This window comes from Phyllobates terribilis, unplaced genomic scaffold (genome assembly GCF_046119375.1).
Source record: "Phyllobates terribilis strain yellow unplaced genomic scaffold, ASM4611937v1 Scaffold_11__3_contigs__length_659146591, whole genome shotgun sequence".
NCBI classification, from domain to species: Eukaryota; Metazoa; Chordata; class Amphibia; order Anura; family Dendrobatidae; genus Phyllobates; species Phyllobates terribilis.
Genome location: NW_027362771.1, coordinates 329,887,691 through 329,911,579, shown reverse-complemented (window position 1 = coordinate 329,911,579; position 23,889 = coordinate 329,887,691). Strand labels below are relative to the sequence as shown.

The following is a 23,889-nucleotide window of genomic DNA, read 5'->3' as shown; positions in this document are numbered from 1 at the left end:
ACTATTCTTATATATATACAGTACAGACGAAAAATTTGGACACACCTTCTCATTTAAAGATTTTTCATTACTATGAAAATTGTACATTCACACTGAAGGCATCAAAGCTATGAATTAAAACATGTGGAATTATATACTTAACAAAAAAGTGTGAAACAACTGAAAATATGTCTTATTTTCTAGGTTCTTCAAAGTAGCCACCTTTTGCTTTGATGACTGCTTTGCACACTCTTGGCATTCTCTTGATGAGCTTCAAGAGGTAGTCACCGGAAATGGTCTTCCAACAATCTTGAAGGAGTTCCCAGAGATGCTTAGCACTTGTGGGCCCTTTTGCCTTCACTTTGTGGTCCAGCTCACCCCAAACCATCTCGATTGGGTCCAGGTCTGGTGACTGTGGAGGCCAGGTTATCTGGCGTAGCACCCCATCACTCTCCTTCTTGGTCAAATAGCCCTTACACAGCCTGGAGGTGTGTTTGGGGTCATTGTCCTGTTGAAAAATAAATGATGGTCCAACTAAACGCAAACCGGATGGAATAGCATGCCGCTGCAAGATGCTGTGGTAGCCATGCTGGTTCAGTATGCCTTCAATTTTGAATAAATCCCCAACAGTGTCACCAGCAAAGCACCCCCACACCATCACACCTCCTCCTCCATGCTTCACGGTGGGAACCAGGCATGTAGAGTCCATCCGTTCACCTTTTTTGCGTCGCACAAAGACACGGTGGTTGGAACCAAAGATCTCAAATTTGGACTCATCAGAGCAAAGCACAGATTTCCACTGGTCTAATGTCCATTCCTTGTGTTCTTTAGCCCAAACAAGTCTCTTCTGCTTGTTGCCTGTCCTTAGCAGTGGTTTCCTAGCAGTTATTTTACCATGAAGGCCTGCTGCACAAAGTCTCCTCTTAACAGTTGTTGAAGAGATGTGTCTGCTGCTAGAACTCTGTGTGGCATTGACCTGGTCTCTAATCTGAGCTGCTGTTAACCTGCAATTTCTGAGGCTGGTGACTCGGATAAACTTATCCTCAGAAGCTGAGGTGACTCTTGGTCTTCCTTTCCTTGGGCTGTCCTCATGTGAGCCAGTTTCTTTGTAGCGCTTGATGGTTTTTGCAACTGCACTTGGGGACACTTTCAAAGTTTTCCCAATTTTTCGCTCTGACTGACCTTAATTTCTTAAAGTAATGATGGGCACTCGTTTTTTCTTTACTTAGCTGCTTTTTTCTTGCCATAATACAAATTCTAACAGTCTATTCAGTATGACTATCAGCTGTGTATCCACCTGACTTCTGCACAATACAACTGATGGTCCAAACCCCATTTATAAGGCAAGAAATCCCACTTATTAAACCTGACAGGGCACACCTGTGAAGTGAAAACCATTTCCGGTGACTACCTCTTGAAGCTCATCAAGAGAATGCCAAGAGTGTGCAAAGCAGTCATCAAAGCAAAAGGTGGCTACTTTGAAGAACCTAGAATATAAGACATATTTTCAGTTGTTTCACACTTTTTTGTTAAGTATATAATTCCACATGTGTTAATTCATAGTTTTGATGCCTTCAGTGTGAATGTACAATTTTCATAGTCATGAAAATACTGAAATTTCTTTAAATGAGAAGGTGTGTCCAAAATTTTGGTCTGTACTGTATATTACAGTGAAGGAAATAATTATTTGATCCCTTGCTGTTTTTGTAAGTTTGCCCACTGACAAAGACATGAACAGTCTATAATTTTAAGGGTAGGTTAATTTTAACATTGAGAGAGAGAATATGCAAAACAAGAAAATCATTGTACAAATTAGATAAATTTATTTGCATTTTTGCAGTGACAAATAACCTGTCACCTGTGTAAAAGACTCGTGTCCACAGAGTCAATTAATCAGTCAGAATCTAACCTCTACAACATGGGCAAGACCAAAGAGCTTTCTAAGGATGTCAGGGACAAGATCATAGACCTGCACAAAGCTGGAATGGGCTACAGAACCATAAGTAAGACGCTGGGCGAGAAGGAGACAACTGTTGGTGCAATAGAAAGAAAATGGAAGAAATACAAAATTACTGTCAATCGACATAGATCTGGGGCACCATGCAAAATCTCGTGGGGGGTATCCTTGATCATGAGGAAGGTGAGAGATCAGCCTAAAACTACACGGGGGGAACTTGTTAATGTTCTGAAGGCAGCTGCGACCACAGTCGCCAAGAAAACCATTGGTAAAACATTACGCCTTAAAGGTTTAAAATCCTGCTGTGTCCGCAAAGTCCCCCTGCTCAAGAAGACACATGTGCAGGCCCGTCTGAAGTTTGTCAGTGAACACTTGGGTGATTCTGTGAGATATTGGGAGAAGGTGCTGTGATCAGATGAGACAAAAATTGAGCTCTTTGGCATTAACTCAACTCGCCGTGTTTGGAGGAAGATAAATGGTGCCTATGACCCAAAGAACACCATCCTCACTGTCAAGCATGGAGGTGGAAACATTATGTTTTAGGGGTGTTTCTCTGCTAAGGGCACAGGACTACTTCACCGCATCAATGGGAGAATGGATGGAGCCATGTACTGTAAAATCCTGAGTGACAACCTTCTTCCTTCTGCCAGGACATTAAAAATGGGTTGTGGCTGGGTTTTCCAGCAAGACAATGACCCAAAACATACAACCAAGGCAACTAAGGAGTGACTCAAAAAGAAGCATATTAAGGTCATGAAGTGGCTTAACCAGTCTCCAGACCTTAATCCCATAGAAAACTCATGGAGGGAGTTGAAGCTCCGAGTTGCCAAGCAACAGCCTCAAAATCTGAATGATTTAAAGATGATCTGCAAAGAGGAGTGGACCAAAATTCCTCCTGACATGTGCACAAACCTCATCAACTACAAAAAACGTCTGACTGCTGTGCTTGCCAATAAGGGTTTTGTCACCAAATATTAAGTGTTGTTTGCTAGAGGGATCAAATACTTATTTCTCATTGCAAAATGCAAATAAATTTATCTAATTTATACAGTTTATTTTTTTTTTATATTCTTTCAATGTTAAAATTATACACTGTTCATGTCTTTGTCAGTGGGCAAACTTACAAAAACAGCAAGGGATCAAATAATTCCTTCACTGTGTGTGTGTGTGTGTGTGTGTATATGTATGTATGTATATATATATATTTATATTTATACACTGCTCAAAAAAATAAAGGGAACACTCAAATAACACATCCTATATCTGAATGAAATGTTCTCTTTGAATACTTTGTTCTGTACAAAGTTTGAATGTGCTGACAGCAAAATCACACAAAAATCATCTATGGAAATCAAATTTATTAACCAATGGAGGCCTGGAATTGGAGTCACCCCCAAAATTAAAGTGGAAAAACACACTTCAGGCTGATCCAACTTTGATGTAATGTCCTTACAAGAAGTCAAAATGAGGTTCAGTATTGTGTGTGGCCTCCACATGCCTGTATGACCTCCCTACAGCACCTGGTGAGGTTGCGGATCGTCTCCTGTGGGATCTCTTCCCAGACCTGGACTAAAGCATCCGCCAACTCCTGGACAGTCTTTGGTGCAATGTGACGTTGGTGGATGGAGTGAGACATGATGTCCCAGATGTGCTTAATCGGATTCAGGTCTGGGGAACGGGCGGGCCATTCCATAGCTTCAATGCCTTCATCTTGCAGGAACTGCTGACACACTCCAGCCACATGAGGTCTGGCATTGTCCTGCATTAGGAGGAACCTAGGGCCATCTACACCAGCATATGGTCTCACAAGGGGTCTGAAGATCTCATCTCGGTACCTAATAGCAGTCGGGCTACCTCTGGCGAGCACATGGTGGGCTGTGCGGCCCTCCAAAGAAATGCCACCCCACCCCACACCATTACTGACCCACTGCCAAACCGGTCATGCTGAAGGATGTTGCAGGCAGCAGATCGCTCTCCACGGTGTCTCCAGACTCTGTCATGTCTGTCACATGTGCTCAGTGTGAACTTGCATTCATCTGTGAAGAGCACAGGGCGCCAGTGGCGACTTTGCCAATCCTGGTGTTCTATGGCAAATGCCAAGCGTCCTGCACGGTGTTGGGCTGTGAGCACAACCCCCATCTGTGGACGTCGGGCCCTCATACTACCCTCATGGAGTCGGTTTCTAACCGTTTGTGCAGACACATGCACATTTGTGGCCTGCTGGAGGTCATTTTGCAGGGCTCTGGCAGTGTTCCTCCTTGCACAAAGGCAGAGGTAGTGGTCCTGCTGTTGGGTTATTGCCCTCCTACAGCCCCCTCCAAATCTCCTAGTGTACTGGCCTGTCTCCTGGTAGTGCCTCCAGCCTCTGGACACTACGCTGAAAGACACAGCAAACCTTCTTGCCACAGCTCGCATTGATGTGCCATCCTGGATGAGCTGCACTACCTGAGCAACTTCTGTGGGTTGTTGAGTCTGTCTCATGCTACCACGAGTGTGAAAGCACAACCAAAATTCAAAAGTGACCAAAACATCAGCCAGAAAGCATTGGTACTGAGATGTGGTCTGTGGTCCCCACCTGCAGAACCACTCCTTTATTGAGTGTGTCTTGATGATTGCCAATAATTTCCATCTATTTTCTATTCCATTTGCACAACAGCATGTGAAATTGATTGTCAACCAGTGTTGCTTCCTAAGTGGACAGTTTGATTTTACAGAAGTTTGATTTACTTGGAGTTATATTCTGTTGGTTAAGTGTTCCCTTTATTTTTTGAGCAGTGTGTGTGTGTATATGTATGTATGTATGTGTATATATATATAATATAGTTTGGACACCTTCTCATTTAAAGATTTTTCTGTATTTTCTTGACTATGAAAATTGTACATTCACACTGAAGGCATCAAAACTATGAATTAACACATGTGGAATTATATACTTAAGAAAAAAGTGTGAAACAACTGAAAATATGTCTTATATTCTAGGTTCTTCAAAGTAGCCACCTTTTGCTTTGATGACTGCTTTGCACACTCTTGGCATTCTCTTGATGAGCTTCAAGAGGTAGTCACCGGAAATGGTCTTCCAACAATCTTGAAGGAGTTCCCAGAGATGCTTAGCACTTGTTGGCCCTTTTGCCTTCACTCTGCAGTCCAGCTCACCCCAAACCTACTTTGGCGAACCTAGAACACAAGACATATTTTCAGTTGTTTCACACTTTTTTGTTAAGTATATAATTCCACATGTGTTAATTCATAGTTTTGATGCCTTCAGTGTGAATGTACAATTTTCATAGTCATGAAAATATAGAAAAATCTTTAAATGAGAAGGTGTGTCCAAACTTTTGGTCTGTACTGATGTGTGTGTGTGTATATATATATATATATATATATATATATATATATATATATATATATATATATATATATATATATATATATATATATATATATATATATATACACACACATACTCTTCTCACTAAATTAGAATATCAAAAAGTTAATTTATTTCAGTTCTTCAATACAAAAAGTGAAACTCATATATTATATAGTCATTACAGAGTGATCTATTTCAAGTGTTTGTGTTAATGTTGATGATTATGGCTTACAACCAATGAAAACAGAGAAGTCATTATCTCAGTAAATTAGATCTCTTTATAACAACAGCTTGAAAAATGTTTTTAAAATCCGAAATGTATGATAGTAAATGCACTCAATACTTGGTCGGGGATCCTTTTGCATCAATTACTGCATCAATGCGGCGTGGCATGGAGGCGATCAGCCTGTGGCACTGCTGAGGTGTTATGGAAGCCCAGGTTGCTTTGATAGCAGCCTTCAGCTCGTCTGCATTGTTGGGTCTGGTGTCTCTCATCTTCCTCTTGACAATACCCCATAGATTCTCTATGGGGTTAAAGTCAGGCGAGTTTGCTGGCCAATCAAGCACAGTGATACTGTTGTTTTTAAACCAGGTATTGGTACTTTTGGCAGTGTGGACTGTTGCCAAGTCCTGCTGGAGAATGAATCTCCAAAAAGCTTGTCGGCAGAGGGAAGCATGAAGTGCTCTAAAATTTCCTGGTAGACGGCTGCGCTGACTTTGGTCTTGATAAAACACAGTAGACCTACACCAGCAGATGACATGGCTCCCCAAACCATCATTGATTGTGGTAACTTCACACTAGACCTCAAGCATCTTGGATTGTGTGCATCTCCACTCTTCCTCCAGACTCTGGGACCTTGATTTCCAAATGAAATGCAAAATTTACTTTCATCTGAAAACAACACCGTGGACCACTGAGCAACAGTCTAGGTTTTTTTCTCCTTGGCCCAGAGAAGACGCTTCTGGCATGGTCTATTGGTCATGAGTGGCTTGACACAAGGAATGCGACACTTGTAGCCCATGTCCTGGATACTTCTGTGTTTGGTGGCTCTTGAAGCAATGACTCCAGCAGCAGTCCACTCCTTCCTTAACAATCCTTTCAAGGCTGCGGTTATCCCGGTTGCTTGTGCTTTTCCTTCCACTCAACTTTCCTTTAATATGCTTGGATACAGCATACTGTGAACAGCCAGCTGTGACGATACAGCCTAAAATCTTAATAAGCCAGACATTTTAGATTTGTTTATCCAAGAGAAATACTCTATTATCTTTGTCTTTTTGTGTCTGGTCAATAAGAACAGATCAGTATTTGTTTAACCCTGAATGTTGAATTCTATTCCTTTTGGAAACAATCGTGTTACTATGCTAATGACCATTTGTACTAAAAGCCAGCTAGATGTTTTTATTTACAGCATCCCCTGTGATACTAACTTTGTAAATAGGTTAGCTCAAGCAATGATAGCTGAGCCCTACACCTTTACCTCTGACATGTGACTAATGACCTTTGACCTGTGGATGTGTACTTAAAAAGGGCATGTGATTCTGTAGCAGTCAGACTTGAAACAGAGATTGGAGAAAGACTTTACAAGAAGAATGAGGGACATCCTTCAGTACAGTAGATGGATTTTATGGCATTATCCAAAGAGACATAGATTTGAATTCTATATGATTCAAGCTTAAGAGTACGGCCTTGACTGGAAAGATACGGATCTGATCAATTTGACCATGGATATGTTGTTTGGGGTTGCCAGGAGGGACCCACTGGTCTCCTGCAACCGAGAGACATTCGGAGAAGTCAGATTGGGACCCGCCGGTCATCTGGCTCCATGGAAATTTTTGGAGAGGCCAGGTTGAGACCTGTGGGTCTCCTGGCCTTGTACCTCGCTGGACTGCTAGTTTCCCGCTACCTTCTCTCTGTGGGGGCACACCAGAAGAGGGGGGGGGCACTGGTAGAGGTAGTCGGCCCTGGAAGTCTCCAAAGTCGCAGCTATTCTATCCCAGGCGGGCTGAGAAGGAAGGGTGAGGCTGTGAAATGTCGTACCATCTTGGGTGTTTGCTGGGACTGTTCTGTGTGTTTATTGTCTGCTTTGTGGTTCAATAAAGTATTGCCATGCTGTTTCACCCTCACCCTGTGTTGTCGGAGTAGCGTTACGCCCACGGAAGACCCCGGGTCTTCATACTAGCTTCTTTAGCAATGAACTTTTGTGGCTTACCCTCCTTGTGGAGTGTGTCAGTGACTGCCTTCTGGACATCTGTCAAGTCAGCAGTCTTCCCCATGATTGTGGAGCCTACTGAAACAGACTAAGGGACCTTTTTACACGCATAGGAAGCCTTTTCAGGTGTTTTTTGTTAATAATTCTAATTTACTGAATTAATGACTTTTGTGTTTTCATTGGCTGTAAGCCATAATCATTAACATTAACAGAAATAAACACTTAAAATAGATCACTCTGTTTAATGACTATATAATGAGTTTCACTTTTTGTGTTGAGGAACTAAAATAAATTAACTTTTTGATGATATTCTAATTTTGTGAGAAGCACCTGTACATGTACCATAATGTTACAAGGCAAGTTAAAATTTGGATATAGTATTGTAGCACTTTACATTATACTTTACTGGTTGTTTTGTGCTCCTTGTTTTCATATTTTATAAAATTCAATAAACAAAGTAAAAAAAAAAAAATATTCTAAATGCACGATCCTGCTTTCTAGAAATTTTCCCTTGTTGGATGGAACCAGTGACCACAGATACAGTCTGTGAATCTGCTATGTATTAAACAGAGACATATCTATTGTCAGTAAATGTATTCATGTGTTTTATTATTTCCACAAATTGACTAATTAAAGTGAATATCTATCTGTGTTGTGACCAGGGCTGTGGAGTCTGTAAGCCAAACTTCCGATTCCTCAATTTCCCTTACTCCAACTCCGACTCCACAGCCCTGCCTCACTACTGAGCATGTACATAAAGTGCAGCACAGATTCATCTCAACTAAAAGCTTAAATCCTTAGGATTAGAGCAGACACTTATAGGACATTTAATAATTTTCCCAAATTCCTATGAAAAAATTTACAGCACATACTGCATTGAACTACTGAACCCAATTTACTATATATTTTCGTAGTTGGTCTTTTTTAATACCGACTCCATAGTCCTGGTTGTGACAACCCTTTTAATAATGGAGACATAAATAATTAGAAAATAATAGCCAAGATCAGAAAAGAAATAAAATGCTAGTGTTATGATCTGTATGCTCAGGTAAAAAAACTATAAATCTATGATTTGGGGTCACACTGTATCGCCAGTGGGCCCCCATTGCTTAAACAAATGGGAACTGGCATGATATTAATTATTATTATTTTATAATTGCAGGATGAACACGTAGTATGAAGCAGTATAAAATTATTACTCCTATTAATACTTATTACTGTATTATGTTACCTGGGTGATCCGGAACTAATAATAATCTTTATATAGCGCCAACATATTCCACAGCGCTTTACAATTCAGAGGTTCATATACAACAGTCATAAGTAACATAGCTAAAGATAATACAATAATTAAAGCAAAAATAATGACCCTGCTCGCAAGAGCTTACAATCTACAATGAGGTGGGGGTGACTCAAGGTACAGGGGCTTATTTACAATGAAGGTCCAGCGATCTTGAGGGGATGAGGGATAGATGAAGGCTGCATGAGCTCGTCACTAGCCAGTATTTGTAGTGCTTTTGGGTGTGGTGGAGTTTGATGGAGACTTATATTTGAAGAAATAATGGATGGGCTCTAAAAATATAAAAGGACTTCGATTAGGGAACGTGATAGGTCACCCTAAACAGATGCGTTTTTAGAGAGCGCCTAAAACTGTGTAAGTTGTGGTTCGTCCTAATTTCTTGGGATAGAGCATTCCAAAGAGTAAGTGCAGCTTGGGAGAAGTGTTGGAGCCGGGAGTGGGAGGTCCGGGTTAGTGCGGATGTTAGTCGAAAGTTGCTTGCGGAGCGTAGAGAATGGGTAGGCCGATAAACAGAAATGAGGGAGCAGATGTAGGGGGGTGCCGCACTGTGGAGAGCTTTTGTGGGTGAGGACAAGCCATTTTAAATTGGATCCTATAATGTATGGGCAGCCAGTGAAATGACTGGCACAGAGCGGAAGCGTCCGAGTAACTATTAGCCAGATAGATGACCCTGGCTGCAGCATTAAGGATGGACTGGGGAGGGGGAAGGTCGAGTGAGGGGGAGGCCAATTAATAGAAAGTTACAATCGTCAAGTTGGGAGTGGATCAGGGCAACAGTGATGGTTTTTTTTGTTTTCAAGATGTGAAAGGGGCGGATTCTAGAGATGTTCCTCAGGTGCAAGCGACAAGAGCTCGCAAGAGATTGTAAATGGAAGGTGAAGGAAAGATTGGTGTTAAAAACAACGCCCAGACAGCGTGCCTGCTGGTTCGGTGTTATTGTGGTGCCACACACGGAGAGGGAGATGTCAGATTTAGGGATTTGAGTAGACGGCGGGAGCAGAAGTAGTTCAGTTTTGGAAAGGTTGAGTTTCAGTTAAAGAGCGGACATGATGTTGGAAACTGCGGCCAGTCAGTCACTGGTGTTCTGTAGCACAGTGGGGGTAAGGGCAGGGGATGAGGTGTATAGTTGTGTGTCAACAGCATAAAGATGGTACTGAAAGCCAAATTTGCTGATGGTCTGTCCAATTGGGGACGTGTAGAGAGAGAAGAGAAGAGGGCCAATGACTGTACCCTGAAGAACCCCAATAGTGAGAGGAAGGGGGTGGGGGTGGTGGGGGAGTGGAGCCAGCGAACGATTCACTGAAAGAGCGGTCAGAGGTAGGAGGAGAACCAGGAGAGAGCAGTGTCCTTTATACCGATTGAGTGGAGCATAGAGAGGAGGATGTGGTGGTCAACGGTGTCGAAAGCTGCAGAGAGGTCAAGAACAATGAGCAGAGAGTAGTCACCGTTACGTTTTGCTGTCAGGTCATTGGTTACTTTGAGTCCAACTAATAGTTTCTTTTTGTCTTTTTTAGCTATATTACCAAGTTTTAAACTTTGGTATGATAGTGTCCTCTGCACTGATGATATGGAAAGGCCTGATGGTGATTACTGGCAGCGAGAGTCCTATAGTTGTTGTCCTAAGGTAAGCAAGTCTCATCCCATCCACACGTTGTCATGCTTGTTTGTCAGCATCACTGTGACTAGAGCTTTGAATAACTGATCTTCCACCGCTTCCAGGCTTTAAACATAAATCCCGCAGGTCGGCGTATAACATGTATAAAACATCAATTTGTTTTGTATGGTTGGAGCTACAAAAACTAATGCTGTAGAGGTTTTATCCCGTACACTGTCAAGGACATGCATAATCCGTCATGACTTTACGATGTTGCCGCAACTAGAATATTAGGGATAGAACAGAGATCAGGGTATCATATTACAGCTTCCGTATAATACCAGGATCAAACTTTTAGGTGCAATATTCGGTTGTCACTCATTCGAAGTTTGGTAGCAGCATGAAAAGTTTTACATCCTGAATCTGTTACTGGAATGAGAGAAGTTGCAAAGTGTCATCAAGAAGAAGGATCGTAGCCAGTTACGGTCACCTCCCCCCCTGTAAAGCCTTCAGTCACCCCAGGAGAGATACACCACTGTTATTTTATGTTCCAACCCCTCAATAAGAAGTTATGTGCCTTCTGATTCTCAGGAGAAAGATCTGTATTTTTTCTCCTACGGAAGTGAGAACGTGAGCTGCTACAAATGCAATTACCCCCTGTAACGAACACTGACATTTGTCAACTCAGACATTAATCAGAGCTCATTTAATACAATCATGCATGTCAGCAGCACATCACCTGTTTACACGGGACAAGGTGCTGGTGAAAAAGCAGTTTGCTCATTCAACAGTAGCATGTTAACGCTGGCCAATGATCAGAAACAAACGTTCTTATGAACACTCGTTCAGAGATTTCAGTCTGTGTAAAATGATCCTTTAGGTTAGGTCCTATTTTATTTCATTTTTACTGGCGTAGATTACTGATCTATGTATGCAGCTATTTACATTCATTGCCCCAGTGTTCAATGAAAAATCTAATTTTTGATGAAGACACTCTTCTCTTTTCAGATATGGCTGATAATTACTGTCACAAAGTCATGAGAAGTCAATTATTTAGCAGCACTGTCTAGTTAATATTTTTGGCTGCATGTAATAAGTATGTCATACATTTCCTACAGAGAGACAAATATATAATATATTTTTATACACATACTGTGTTATATATAAAATATATTAAACATCTGTAGATTATCACAAGGCACTGAACTGTAATTGTGACAGCCTAGAAAGAGGTTTTGATTGTGTCCGTGACTAATAAGTGTTATCTAGAGTAATTATATCTGCTGTGGCTGTTGTGAAGATATACCACATTAAAAACTGATGTCCCTGCAGTCACAGTGAATTAGGTATAAGAAAACAAACACATCAATGTACGATGAGGTGGTCATAAAATTGAGTCAGATGGACGGTCCAACCTCTGTTACACACACTTATGCTGAGAACAAGGGGCTCCATGTACCTAGTAACGGTAAGTGGGAGTACTGGAAATGGCGGAATAAACATCTCTAGCTATTTCTGAGGCTACCATTTATTTCCCAGATGGATGGCTTATGGCTGTTTAAATCCTCAGGCAGGCATTTGCAAGAGCGTAGATTAGAGTTCAGGCCTAGACCTAATTTTTAAGATTAATTTTAACCATTTAATGCTAATCAAGACATGCATGTATGCCCAAACAGGAATTCTTTCCCAATACCTGGTGTAAGTGTGCACCCAAGTAACAATGTGGCTGTACCAACTTGAAACTCAGGCATGTGAGATCTTCAATGCAGGAATTAGAGATCTGTTCTATTTTCGGAACCACACCACTCCTCTGCCTCCTGCTTTGCTGGGGTGGGTGCACTATTGAAGATTGACAGTTCAGACCAGCAGCAAGCATGCCCTTTGGTATGAACTGTACGATCTCTCGTGCTTCTTGCAGAGGCGGCTTTGCCTATGCTGCATTGACAGAGCGTAGGGGCACTGAAGCTGGCCGGATGACGCATGCGCTCCTTGCCAAGGAAGCACGCCACCTCTGATAAGACTGCAATAAACTGTAAAATTAAAAATCCTTACATTCCTGAGAACGGAGAAAATGTTTAAGAAGTAACTTGCAAAGTTGCTTGTTTTTTTACAGGCACTGTGAGATTGTACCCATTTAAGAAGTTGAGATCACCCCTTTTATTATTATCACTGTGTTTTCAAAGGAACAAGGCGCTCGGTCACCTGTTGTTCCCCCATGATTATTGGGATATTCATGTTTCTGTAGGGGTCTTCTACTTGGGGTAAGACCATATATTGCTATCCAAAACCAACCCAACTTGAAGTTTCCTTACAAATTTGTGTGACCATAACTCATTTGAAAACCCCGCCAAATGATGATAAAACTGCATTTTTGTGTCCCTCCCCTTGTATACATGTATGTCCTTTTGGGATAAGGGGTTAATGGTTCTCCGGCTAGAAGACCTTTAATGAGTGGCTAGTGTCTGCAGGAAATATTGAGAGCAGAAGTGCTCAGAAATTATCACTCTACTTCTCGAGTTAATAACCCTAATTTTTATTAATATAGGAATTTTTGCCTCATCAACTGTCAGCTAATCAGAATTATGTAAATTTCGCAGATAACCATATTTTTTCCTGCTGTAAGATCACCCAGTCCTGTCGGCAAGGTTTCACTTCTAATCACCTTACCCTTTTCCTTATCACAATTGCCCATTTATTTCTTTCTCTTTCCGCTGTCGGCTGCTTAGACATATTTATTTTGATTGATAGCTTAATAAAGCAAATACTTGGTGAACCTGACATCTCCTCTAAATTAGTGGAGATTACCTTTTAAAGGTCACTCAGATGTGTTGTACTGGTCTTCTTGCCATGTTTGTGTAAATATCAAGAAGTGTGTATGTGAGGTGGCGGCATGTTTTGTCTTAAAGAGCAATCGGGAGAGGAGCTTGTAAAAGGCTAACCAAAGGTTTTATGTATTTTTCCTTAAGCATGGATAGGAAAAGTAAATAGACTTGACTTGTACCATAGGAAAAGGACAGGCGTAATGTCCTAAAATAAGTGCCTCCAAATAGGCTTTGCCCTCAAGTCTATAGGTGTTAATTATTTCTTTATGAACATTAAGTGCAAGAAATGCTGTTGTTTTGACCCTATATTGGGGCTAATTACTGTCTGAGACTTCTCTGTGGCAGTTTCAACTTGGTCTTTTGAACTCTTTCATTGAAGTGAGGTTCATTCATGAAGGAAAATGCTGGAGAAGTGACAAGCGTTATATGCGTAACTTGTCCATGATCCTCCACATTAAGCAAAGTCTGACAGCTTTCACTATCAAGGTGGGTTCACGCCTGCAATGTGGGTGTAACATGTGAACCCCTCCTGATCCTTGTAATGCAGTTAATCACATCCACCTTTGTCTACAGCGATCTGCTTTATCATGGTGTACCGGTGTCCTCATCTCCACGGTTAGAATGCACAACAGAACTGCACTTTCTATCACAGTTCCTTGGAAGACTTTTTTCTTGATATGTGGTTTGTACAGGTGAAACATGGGGCCTGACTTTGTAAAGAGCGCACTGTAGAGCCTTGAGCCTCCTAAAGTATTTTCACCTCCATGTGCCACTGCAGAAAAAAAATGTAGTCCAATCACAGACTTAAGTTTTGGGGTTTAAATCATGATGAATTTGTTGGTCACACCCCTCTTGGCTAAGCTCCACCCACTTTAAAATAATAATAATAATCCAGGTTTGGGCCTGAAATGAAAACCACATGGGGAAAACTACTATAAGTAAAATGCATACAATTTCACTGCACAGTTTGCGTGTGTTTTTTTTTTTTTTGTCTTTTTTTTTTCTGTATTGCACACTAACTTTTAGTGTGTGGTTGTCAAGGGTGTAATCTTGTAATGAGACCTGTAGGGGGTCATTAAAAAGGTACTGTACAACAGTATAGTGATTGTGCTAAATTTATTGTGGAAGATGTGGTTAGAAGTGCTGTCGTGAATAGAAAAGCCCCGGAGTCGTCATCTGGCAAGTGTTGATGAGGGGGTGTATTGGAGTTAGGCGCTCCTGAATCATTAAAGTGGTTGTGCCACCGTAAAGAAAACTTTTAACCAAGCAGAAAATGTGGTTTTGTAATTTTACATTTATTAAAAATTATGCTGCATTCAATAAATACCAAGCTTTTATTTTCTGAAGTATACTCCCTAGAGCCCCCTGGCGTTATTCCATTCTGCCCTGGTAGTGGGCGCTCAGCTGGTCGAGTTTGCGCAGTTCCTGTCAACATAAGAGGGCCACCCCAATCCCCCACCCCAGTGTGCACAACGTAATCTCCCTCATACAAGTCTGACAGCGCAGGGAGCAGGTTCCTGAAAGGACAGATCGCCCACTGCCAGGCCGGAATGGAAGAATGCCAGGGAGCATACTTCAGAAGATAAAAGCTTAGTATTTATTGAATACAGCATAATTTTTAATACATGTAAATTACAAAACCATTTATTTCCACATGTTCTGCTTGTTTAAAAGTATTCTTTATGATGGCACAACACCTTTAAGTGGGTGCATGCCTCTTAATGAATCAGTAGAATCTGTCATGTGGCCAGCGCTTCGCCAGAAATCTTACTTCAGTTCCTTGAGATTTTGGAGGAGCCCACTGTGCCAAATATATTATGCAGTGTGCACTACCATACACTTGCCATGTTTTGCACAAAAATATATAACCCTTCACTTTATATCCTCTTGTTTTTGCTTTACTGCTATCATCATCTTATCCCTATCCGATATGCATGAAATATTCGCTAGCTAAAGGTTGGATAGATATGTCTGGAAAAGTCTTATGCCCCCCCCCATACACCTTGGATAGGTGTCGGAGGAATGATGGTTCTCAGCAGTCTCTTCCATATACAGGAGCCCACACTGTGCCCTTTTGAGAGATCTGCCAATCATCTGATGGCAGCTTATCTCCTGGAGTACAAATGGATTGGGAGCTTGAAAGCAGACATGTCTGATCCTTATCTTCACTGACCGTCATTCTGTCTTGTGATTCCATTGAAAACACAAATATGTATGGTATGTATTGTTTTGGTTAGTCTTTGCTATTAAGGAGGACTATCCTTGTACATTTGTACATATATCCATGGACATAATCACACCAACTGAGAACTCTTGTCTGAGGCTGCAGCTCAGCTATTTCTGGCAGTTTCATTGACAATGAATGTAGTGGAGGTTGAGCATGTGCTCTAATTCTCTGTCTCTGAATTGCTGGGGGTTCCATTGGTTGGACCCTTAGCGATCAGCAAGTTATCCCCTATCCAAAAGGATATGTGAATAATCACCAATTTAGGGAAAGTCCCTGTAATGTGTTATTACACACATCTTGCTACATATTTTGTGGAAATGTTTAAGCTACTTAATGTATTTTCTTTTTAAAGCTACTAAAATATGGTAAATACTAAAATTTTCTCTCTCAGAAATTTCAAATTTTGGGTACAAGTCTTACAACTATTTATCATCATTGTCAATACGTGGAAATCTGTGAACTGCTCTATGCTGTTTTCAATGATTATATCTGGTATGTTGTTCTTCAATGTGCCCACGGTGACTGATACTTTTTTTTTTTATATTCACAGTGGCAGCATGGAACCAGCTTTTCATCGCGGGGACTTGCTCTTCTTGACCAATCGGGTTGATGATCCTATTCGGGTTGGGGAAATTGTGGTCTTCAGAATAGAAGGGAGAGAGATACCAATTGTTCATCGTGTCTTGAAAATTCATGAGAAGTGAGTTGTAACCATTAACTAAGTCCTATAGTATTTCCATGTCTTACGTTTAAGGACAGTAGTCCAATTCTTAAAACCACTTCTACCACTGTCTTTATATCTCCCTTATATCACTGGCACCAAATGAGCTACAAAGTTACATTACTGAGACAGTGTTTGAAGATCAGGCAGGTCCAAACATACCATGTTATAGCATGATAGCGAAGGTACACTACTCCAGTACATAGGGATAGATTGGCAGAGTGATATATTAGAAAATAAAACAAATAATGGACCCAGAGGGGAGGACAATGCATATCAACAGTAAAATAATAGCCCTCAGGATCGCTTTTGCCAGCATCACCATTTACAAGACTTTTCAATGAGACTCCAGTTTAATTGATATTATTAAAACTGGTATTTTACATTCTGTGTAATGGTTAAAGTGATCTGTATATTTTTAAATCAAGGTACATATAAATGGGGGGGGGGGGTGGCAAGGTCTGATTTATACAGGTCTTATTGAACTTTAAAAAAAAACAAACAGGCAGACAGAAATGTCTGATTTTTCTGGTTGCCAAAAAAGAAAATGGAAGCACCAAAAAAAATTATATCAAAGCAATTTTGCCAGAATTCTGGCATAAATTGCTTAAAGTTGTGAAATTTCTTAACATATTTAGGGTTGCACAAATTTTTTTCGAATTTTCCCACTTTTGCTCCAGTTTTTCCCAGCTCTGTCAAAATGGACAGAGCTGGGGCGCATTGAGGGGTGTTATACCACAGTTTTTCTAATTCATGACGAACTGCGGCTTTCCGAGGTAAGATTTGTGGCATTTCGCGTGGAGGCACATGCCACTCATAAGAGGCTCCTGATTCAGATGCCTGTTAATGAATCAGGAGTGTCTCACTCCAACATACTGTCACCTTATCAAGATCGGTGAGAATATTGCCAGTTTTGATGTATTGGGGCTATAGATATTCTGGTGTAAAACTGCTTGAATGTTGGCAAAATTTTTGTGGCTTTTGGTATTTTTACACCAGTCCTGGCAAGCGCCACCTATTATTTTTTTCTAATATTTTTCTTAACCACTCTAAATATAGAAATAGCTCTAGACTTTTGGTATCGCTGTAATTGAACTGACCTGAGGAATTATGTCCAAATAATTTGTACCTTTTAAGTATCGTTTTTCACTACATTATATGGTAAAGTGAATGGCATCAAAACACTTTGTTCTGACCAGCACATTTATAAGACCTCGATTTAGCATGCATGGCGAGGAAATAACTCTGGGAAGGGCTATTGATGTCATGGATTGTAATGTGTTTCTATATTTTACTATTTTTACAGGAAGCCTGTCAGTCGATTCATGCTGCCCCAACCACGGACAGTATGAATCAGAGCCTGGCTACACAATTGCAACCAGGTATATTTTTTTTATGAAATATTTCTGAGTTTCAGAGAAAACCTAGTTAGAAGATCCGGACAGTTAAGGAGTAGACACTACTCCAGTGTGTCCCTTGCAGGTATCGCTCATGTTGGTTGACAAGTCTCTCCCATATGTGTACATTGGGAGAGACCTGCGAATCTATAAGAGCTATGCGGGGTGAAGCCTTCCACTGACCCGCCGGACTAGTTACTTCTATACCTACAGTCCCTAGCGGGACAGTCTGTCTCTCAAACAGGAAAACTGACCAGCACATTCAAACTAGTGTGTATAGGTGGCAGCTAAGAGAAAATATAGCTGCACTCTGAAATACTACGAATAATGTAGAAAATTGGAACTGCATTACTGCCATAGGAAATGGGTAAAGGCTACATTATGTACATATGGAATATTGGAAAAAATGGAACTGCAATATTGCTATAGAAAAATTACAGTAAAAAGAAGGTACTTGGTGCATAAATTGGCCAATATACAGTGCCTACAAGTAGTATTCAACCCCCTGCAGATTTAGCTGGTTTGATAAGATGCAAATAAGTTAGAGCCTTCAAACTGCAAACGAGAGTAGGTTTTATGAACAGAAGCATAAATCTTACAAACCAAAAAGTTATGTTGCTCAGTTGAATTTTATTCAATTTTAAACATAAAAGTGTGGGTCAATTATTATACAACCCCTATGTTTAATATTTTGTGGAATAACCCTTGTTTGCAATTACAGCTAATAATCGTCTTTTATAAGACCTGATCAGGCCGGCACAGGTCTGTGGAGTTATCTTGGCCCACTCCTCCATGCAGATCTTCTCCAAGTTATCTAGGTTCTTTGGGTGTCTCATGTGGACTTTATTCTTGAGCTCCTTCCACAAGTTTTCAATTGGGTTAAGGTCAGGAGAGTGACTAGGCCACTCCAACACCTTGACTTTTTCCCTATTGAACCAGGCCTTGGTTTTCTTGGCTGTGTGCTTTGGGTCGTTGTCTTGTTGGAAGATGAAATTCCGACCCATCTTAAGATCCTTGATGGAGGAGCCGAGGTTCTTGGCCAAAATCTCCAGGTAGGCCGTGCTAGCCATCTTCCCATGGATGCGGACCAGATGGCCAGGCCCCTTGGCTGAGAAACAGCCCCACAGCATGATGCTGCCACCACCATGCTTGACTGTAGGGATGGTATTCTTGAGGTCGTATGCAGTGCCATCCAGTCTCCAAACGTCACGTGTGTGGTTGGCACCAAAGATCTCGATCTTGGTCTCATCAGACCATAGAACCTTGAACCAGTCTGTCTCAGAGTCCTCCAAGTGATCATGAGCAAACTGTAGACGAGCCTTGACATGACGCTTTGAAAGTAAAGGTACCTTACGGGCTCGTCTGGAACGGAGACCATTGCGGTGGAGTACGTTACTTATGGTATTGACTGAAACCAATGTCCCCACTGCCATGAGATCTTCCCGGAGCTCCTTCCTTGTTGTCCTTGGGTTAGCCTTGACTCTTCGGACAAGCCTGGCCTCGGCACGGGAGGACACTTTCAAAGGCTGTCCTGGCCGTGGAAGGCTAACAGTAGTTCCATAAGCCTTCCACTTACGGATGATGCTCCCAACAGTGGAGACAGGTAGGCCCAACTCCTTGGAAAGGGTTTTGTACCCCTTGCCAGCCTTGTGACCCTCCACGATCTTGTCTCTGATGGCCTTGGATCTACAGTACAAATGTCACAATGCCAAGTTAATTCCGCATGTGTCAACCAGCTAAATCTGCAGGGGGTTGAATACTACTTGTAGGCACTGTATGTGAGCCCAACATCCATCGTCAAGGCGTACCTTATTATTGGGTCCCTGTCCTGATAAGACACCACTCCTAGACTTAGGTCTCCATTCACATGAATAGAAGCCTATGGAAAGTTTTGAGGAGAAACTGAAATGTTGCTATTGGAGGTGCACTAATAAAGGTACTTTATTTATTTTTTTCACTTACTGGAGGAGTGCTGCCATTTTTTGGATATTTTATGTGTCTATATTATATACACACACACACACACACACACACTCTCTGCTCAAATTAGATTGTTAATGTTTGGCTGGTAATTCTTTTATTTTAAAGGGAAAATGGAGAGATCAAATTTTTAACCAAGGGAGACAACAATGCAGTAGATGATCGAGGACTTTACAAGCAGGGCCAGAACTGGCTGGAAAAGAAGGATGTTGTCGGAAGGGCAAGGGGGTACGTTCTTTTGGGTTTGTTTTTTAAAGACATTTGTCTGCCACCTAAACGTCAGAAAAATATTTTGCCATATTGTGTCTACAGCTTCTGTGTGCAATTGTGTTTCTACATGGTAACACACTGCATGAACACACTTCAAAGGAATTGTATTTGTTGATACTCTTATCTGTGTGCCCTTTACATCTTGCTAACTTATATTTTGTGACTTAGCTGGAATTGGGAAATATTTCTTGCATTAAAAATGATCTGTCACCATCCAAGGCATTTACGTTCTCCATGACGGTTGATCTTTTCTCATAATGGCTCATTCAGACGTCCATTTTTCTCATACTGGTTCTGTCATTGTTTTTCACGGATAGCACTCGTATCTACCTATTGGTCTATGGAGCTGTTCACATGTCCAAGTAGGCAGCACAAAAACACAGATATGTCCGTGTGTTATCCAAGTCTCTGATCAGACACGCCAATGCAAGTCTACAGATTCATGAAAAAATCGGACAGCACTCGTATGCCTTCAGTGTGCTGTTCATTTTTCACCGACTGTTTAATAAGAGAAGTTTTAAGAACCTCCATCAGTTTTATTTTTTCATCTAAGAAAAACTGATGACATTGACTAAACTCTTCTGATTAAAACTGACACACTGGCCAAAGTCTGATATGAAACTCTGAAGTTTTTTTTTTTTTTTTTTTTTTGCTTTTGAGAAAAATCACTGACATCTGAATTAGAGCTAACTCTGCATTGTGCTGTTCCTCTGTTATTCCTCCAAAGTTACTGTGAATAAATTGACAACTGAGTGTTACCATATTCCTGGGGTATATCCCTTCAGTCTTATATACTGATTGGACAGTCTCAGTTTTTGTAGGGACACCCCCACCCCATTCCCCCACCCCCCTCCTTTCCCCCAAACTGGTAACGTCCATTTGTCAATTTATTCATACATTTCTAGTCAGCGTTAAAAGAAATGGCACAATGCATTTCTTGGAAAAGATGATCTAGAATTGTTCTTTTATGGAAATCCAAGTATTTACAAGGAGACAGATAATCTAAACGTTTTTTGGAACGTTGCTTGAACGGTTAGTATCATCCTGTTTTTTTTTCAAGATCACACTGTTCCTCTAGCTTTGTTGGAGGGGTTGTGCACCTCTGCTTAAGTGGATGGCAGTGGTGGCCAGTAACCTCGGCAATGAGCAGTAAGTAATTACCATATCTGAGAGGAGTGATTCAAGCAATTCACCACTTACTGGGCTGCTTGCTGATGTTTTGATAAAATCACTGGTTTATATGCTGCAGATCTATTAGTACACTCTATAACTCTACCCACACCACTAATTGACAACTTTGTGTGCACTGTGTATAGGCAGAAAGCCAATCAGAGGTTGGGGTGAGGTTGTACAGAATTCATGAATATGGAGGACTACATGGCAGCAAGTTTACTTGTCCTCTAATGATCTTTCTTCGATAAGTGATTTTTATCAAAACTACAACAAGCAGCCCAGAAAGTGATACATCGCTGGAATCAGGGTCTCAATCTCTTCATTATGCTGCTCTCATAACACCTGGTGACAGATTCCCTTTAACTATCCTAAATCTGGCCATACACATAACTGCATATCCTATTAACCCTTGGCATAATCTGTTGGGGGAAGAGTCAGGAGGCCCCCATACATATCAAATGGTCAGTAGGTTTGGCCCATTTTCATTTAATAGGTTATTCTCAAAAACCTAATGTGGCCTTTGTTTTCTTTACATAATGAATTCATCGTGTGCCAATACAATCGCTTTAAATCTGCAGTGATTGGCAGCTATGACCCTTCTAATGATGCTGCCCCCAACCTCCCTATCTCACACACACACACACACACACACACACACACACACACACACACACACACACACACACACACACACACACACACACACACACACACACACACACACGGGCCCCTTACCCTTTTTGCCACTGGTTCCATTCTCCAGTAGTTTTAATGCTGTTGGTCGAGCATTTGCAAGTGCACTTAATGGCACGGTCTAATAAAATGTCTGACAGCTGGCTTGTAGTACCACTCAGCTATGCTATAGATGCCATTTGTAACAGCTGTATTTGCACCTAGTGACACTATCTAATTGTGAAAATTGAGAGTCCTAAGTGGTTGATGACTTTTAATGCCACCCAACAGGACACAGGGATAGTGTAGTAAATAAGACAAGTGATGTGAAGCAGAACCATCAGTATTGCAATGTGAGAAACAATTGTGGCCATAAATAATGGTGCAGTTCATAGATAAGGTGTGTGACCGTTTTATTGTCCTCTGATGCCTGGTCCAGGGTTGTGTTGCCCCCAAATGGTCTGAGGAGCACATTTTTTATTTGATGTAGTATGACATAAATCCATGCAACACATTCATTCCTGTTCTGAATGTGTCAAAGGTCGTCATAAGTTTGTACTTCCAGACTTTCTCTGAGATTTGAAGTTGCCTTTAAATCCCAGTAATTTCATGTCAATGGTGCTGTGATCAGGGCCACAAAAAATGTTTATCCTCAGGTAGATCTATTCTTTCTTTTATTGTGTGGCGATGAGAATTCATCCTTGTTCTAAGTTTTTGCCCTGTCTTCCCTCCATACAGACCCCCAGTTGGGCATCTGGTACATACACCGCTCAAAAAAATAAAGGGATCACTCAAATAATACATCCTAGATCTGAATGAATGAAATATTCTCATTGAATACTTTGTTCTGTACAAAGTTGAATGTGCTGACAACAAAATCACATAAAAATCATCAATGGAAATCAAATTTATTAACCAATGGAGGCCTGGATTTGGTGTCGCCCCCAAAATTAAAGTGGAAAAACACAGTACAGGCTGATCCAACTTTGATGTAATGTCCTTAAAACAAGTCAAAATGAGGCTCAGTATTGTGTGTGGCCTCCACATGCCTGTATGACCTCCACATGCCTGTATGACCTCCCTACAACGCCTGGGCATGCTCCTGATGAGGTTGCAGATGGTCTCCTGTGGGATCTCCTCCCAGACCTGGACTAAAGCATCCGCCAACTCCTGGACAGTGTGTGGTGCAACGTGACTTTGGTGGATGGAGCGAGACATGATGTCCCAGATGTGCGCAATCGGATTCAGGTCTGGGGAACGGACGGGCCAGTCCATAGCTTCAATGCCTTCATCTTGCAGGAACTGCTGACACACTCCAGCTACATGAGGTCTGGCATTGTCCTGCATTAGGAGGAACCCAGGGCCAACCGCACCAGTATATGGTCTCACAAGGGGTCTGAGGATCTCATCTCGGTACCTAATGGCAGTCAGGCTACCTCTGGCGAGCACATGGAGGGCTATGCGGCCCTCCAAAGAAATGCCACCCCACACCATCACTGACCCACTGCCAAACCGGTTATGCTGAAGGATGTTGCAGGCAGCAGATCGCTCTCCACGGTGTCTCCAGACTCTGTCACGTCTGTCACATGTGCTCAGTGTGAACCTGCTTTCTTCTGTGAAGAGCACAGGGCGCCAGTGGTGACTTTGCCAATCCTGGTGTTCTTTGGCAAATGCAAAGCTTTCTGCACGGTGTTGGGCTGTGAGCACAACTCCCATCTGTGGACGTTAGGCCCTCATACCACCCTCATGGAGTTGGTTTCTAACAGTTTGTGCAGACACATCCACATTTGTGGCCTGCTGGAGGTCATTTTGCAGGGCTCTAGCAGTGCTCCTCCTGTTCCTCCTTGCACAAAGGCGGAGGTAGCGGTTCTGCTGCTGGGTTGTTGCCCTGTCTCCTGGTAGCGCCTCCAGCCTCTGGACTCTACACTGACTGACACAGCAAACCTCCTTGCTTCAGCTCTCATTGATGTGCCATCCTGGATGAGCTGCACTACCTGAGCAACTTCTGTGGGTTGTAGAGTCCGTCTCATGCTACCACGAGTGTGAAAGCACAACCAACATTCAAAAGTGACCAAAACATCAGCCAGAAAGCACTGGTACTGAGATGTGGTCTGTGGTCCCCACCTGCAGAACCACTCCTTTATTGAGGGTGTCTTGATAATTGCCAATAATTTCCATCTATTGTCTATTCCATTTGCACAACAGCATGTGAAATTG

The 23,889-nt window shown here is 41.7% G+C and overlaps 1 protein-coding gene across 1 annotated transcript in view; it reads left to right on the top strand.

Moving 5' to 3' along the window:
• Positions 1-23,889, top strand: part of SEC11A (SEC11 homolog A, signal peptidase complex subunit) — a 35,307-nt gene that overhangs the window by 5,690 nt on the left and 5,728 nt on the right. Inside the window, exons 2-4 of the mRNA XM_073652672.1 lie at positions 10,331-10,440; positions 16,010-16,159; positions 19,666-19,785. Coding sequence (XP_073508773.1) covers positions 10,331-10,440; positions 16,010-16,159; positions 19,666-19,785 — 380 coding nt within the window. The remainder of the gene's footprint in view (positions 1-10,330; positions 10,441-16,009; positions 16,160-19,665; positions 19,786-23,889) is intronic.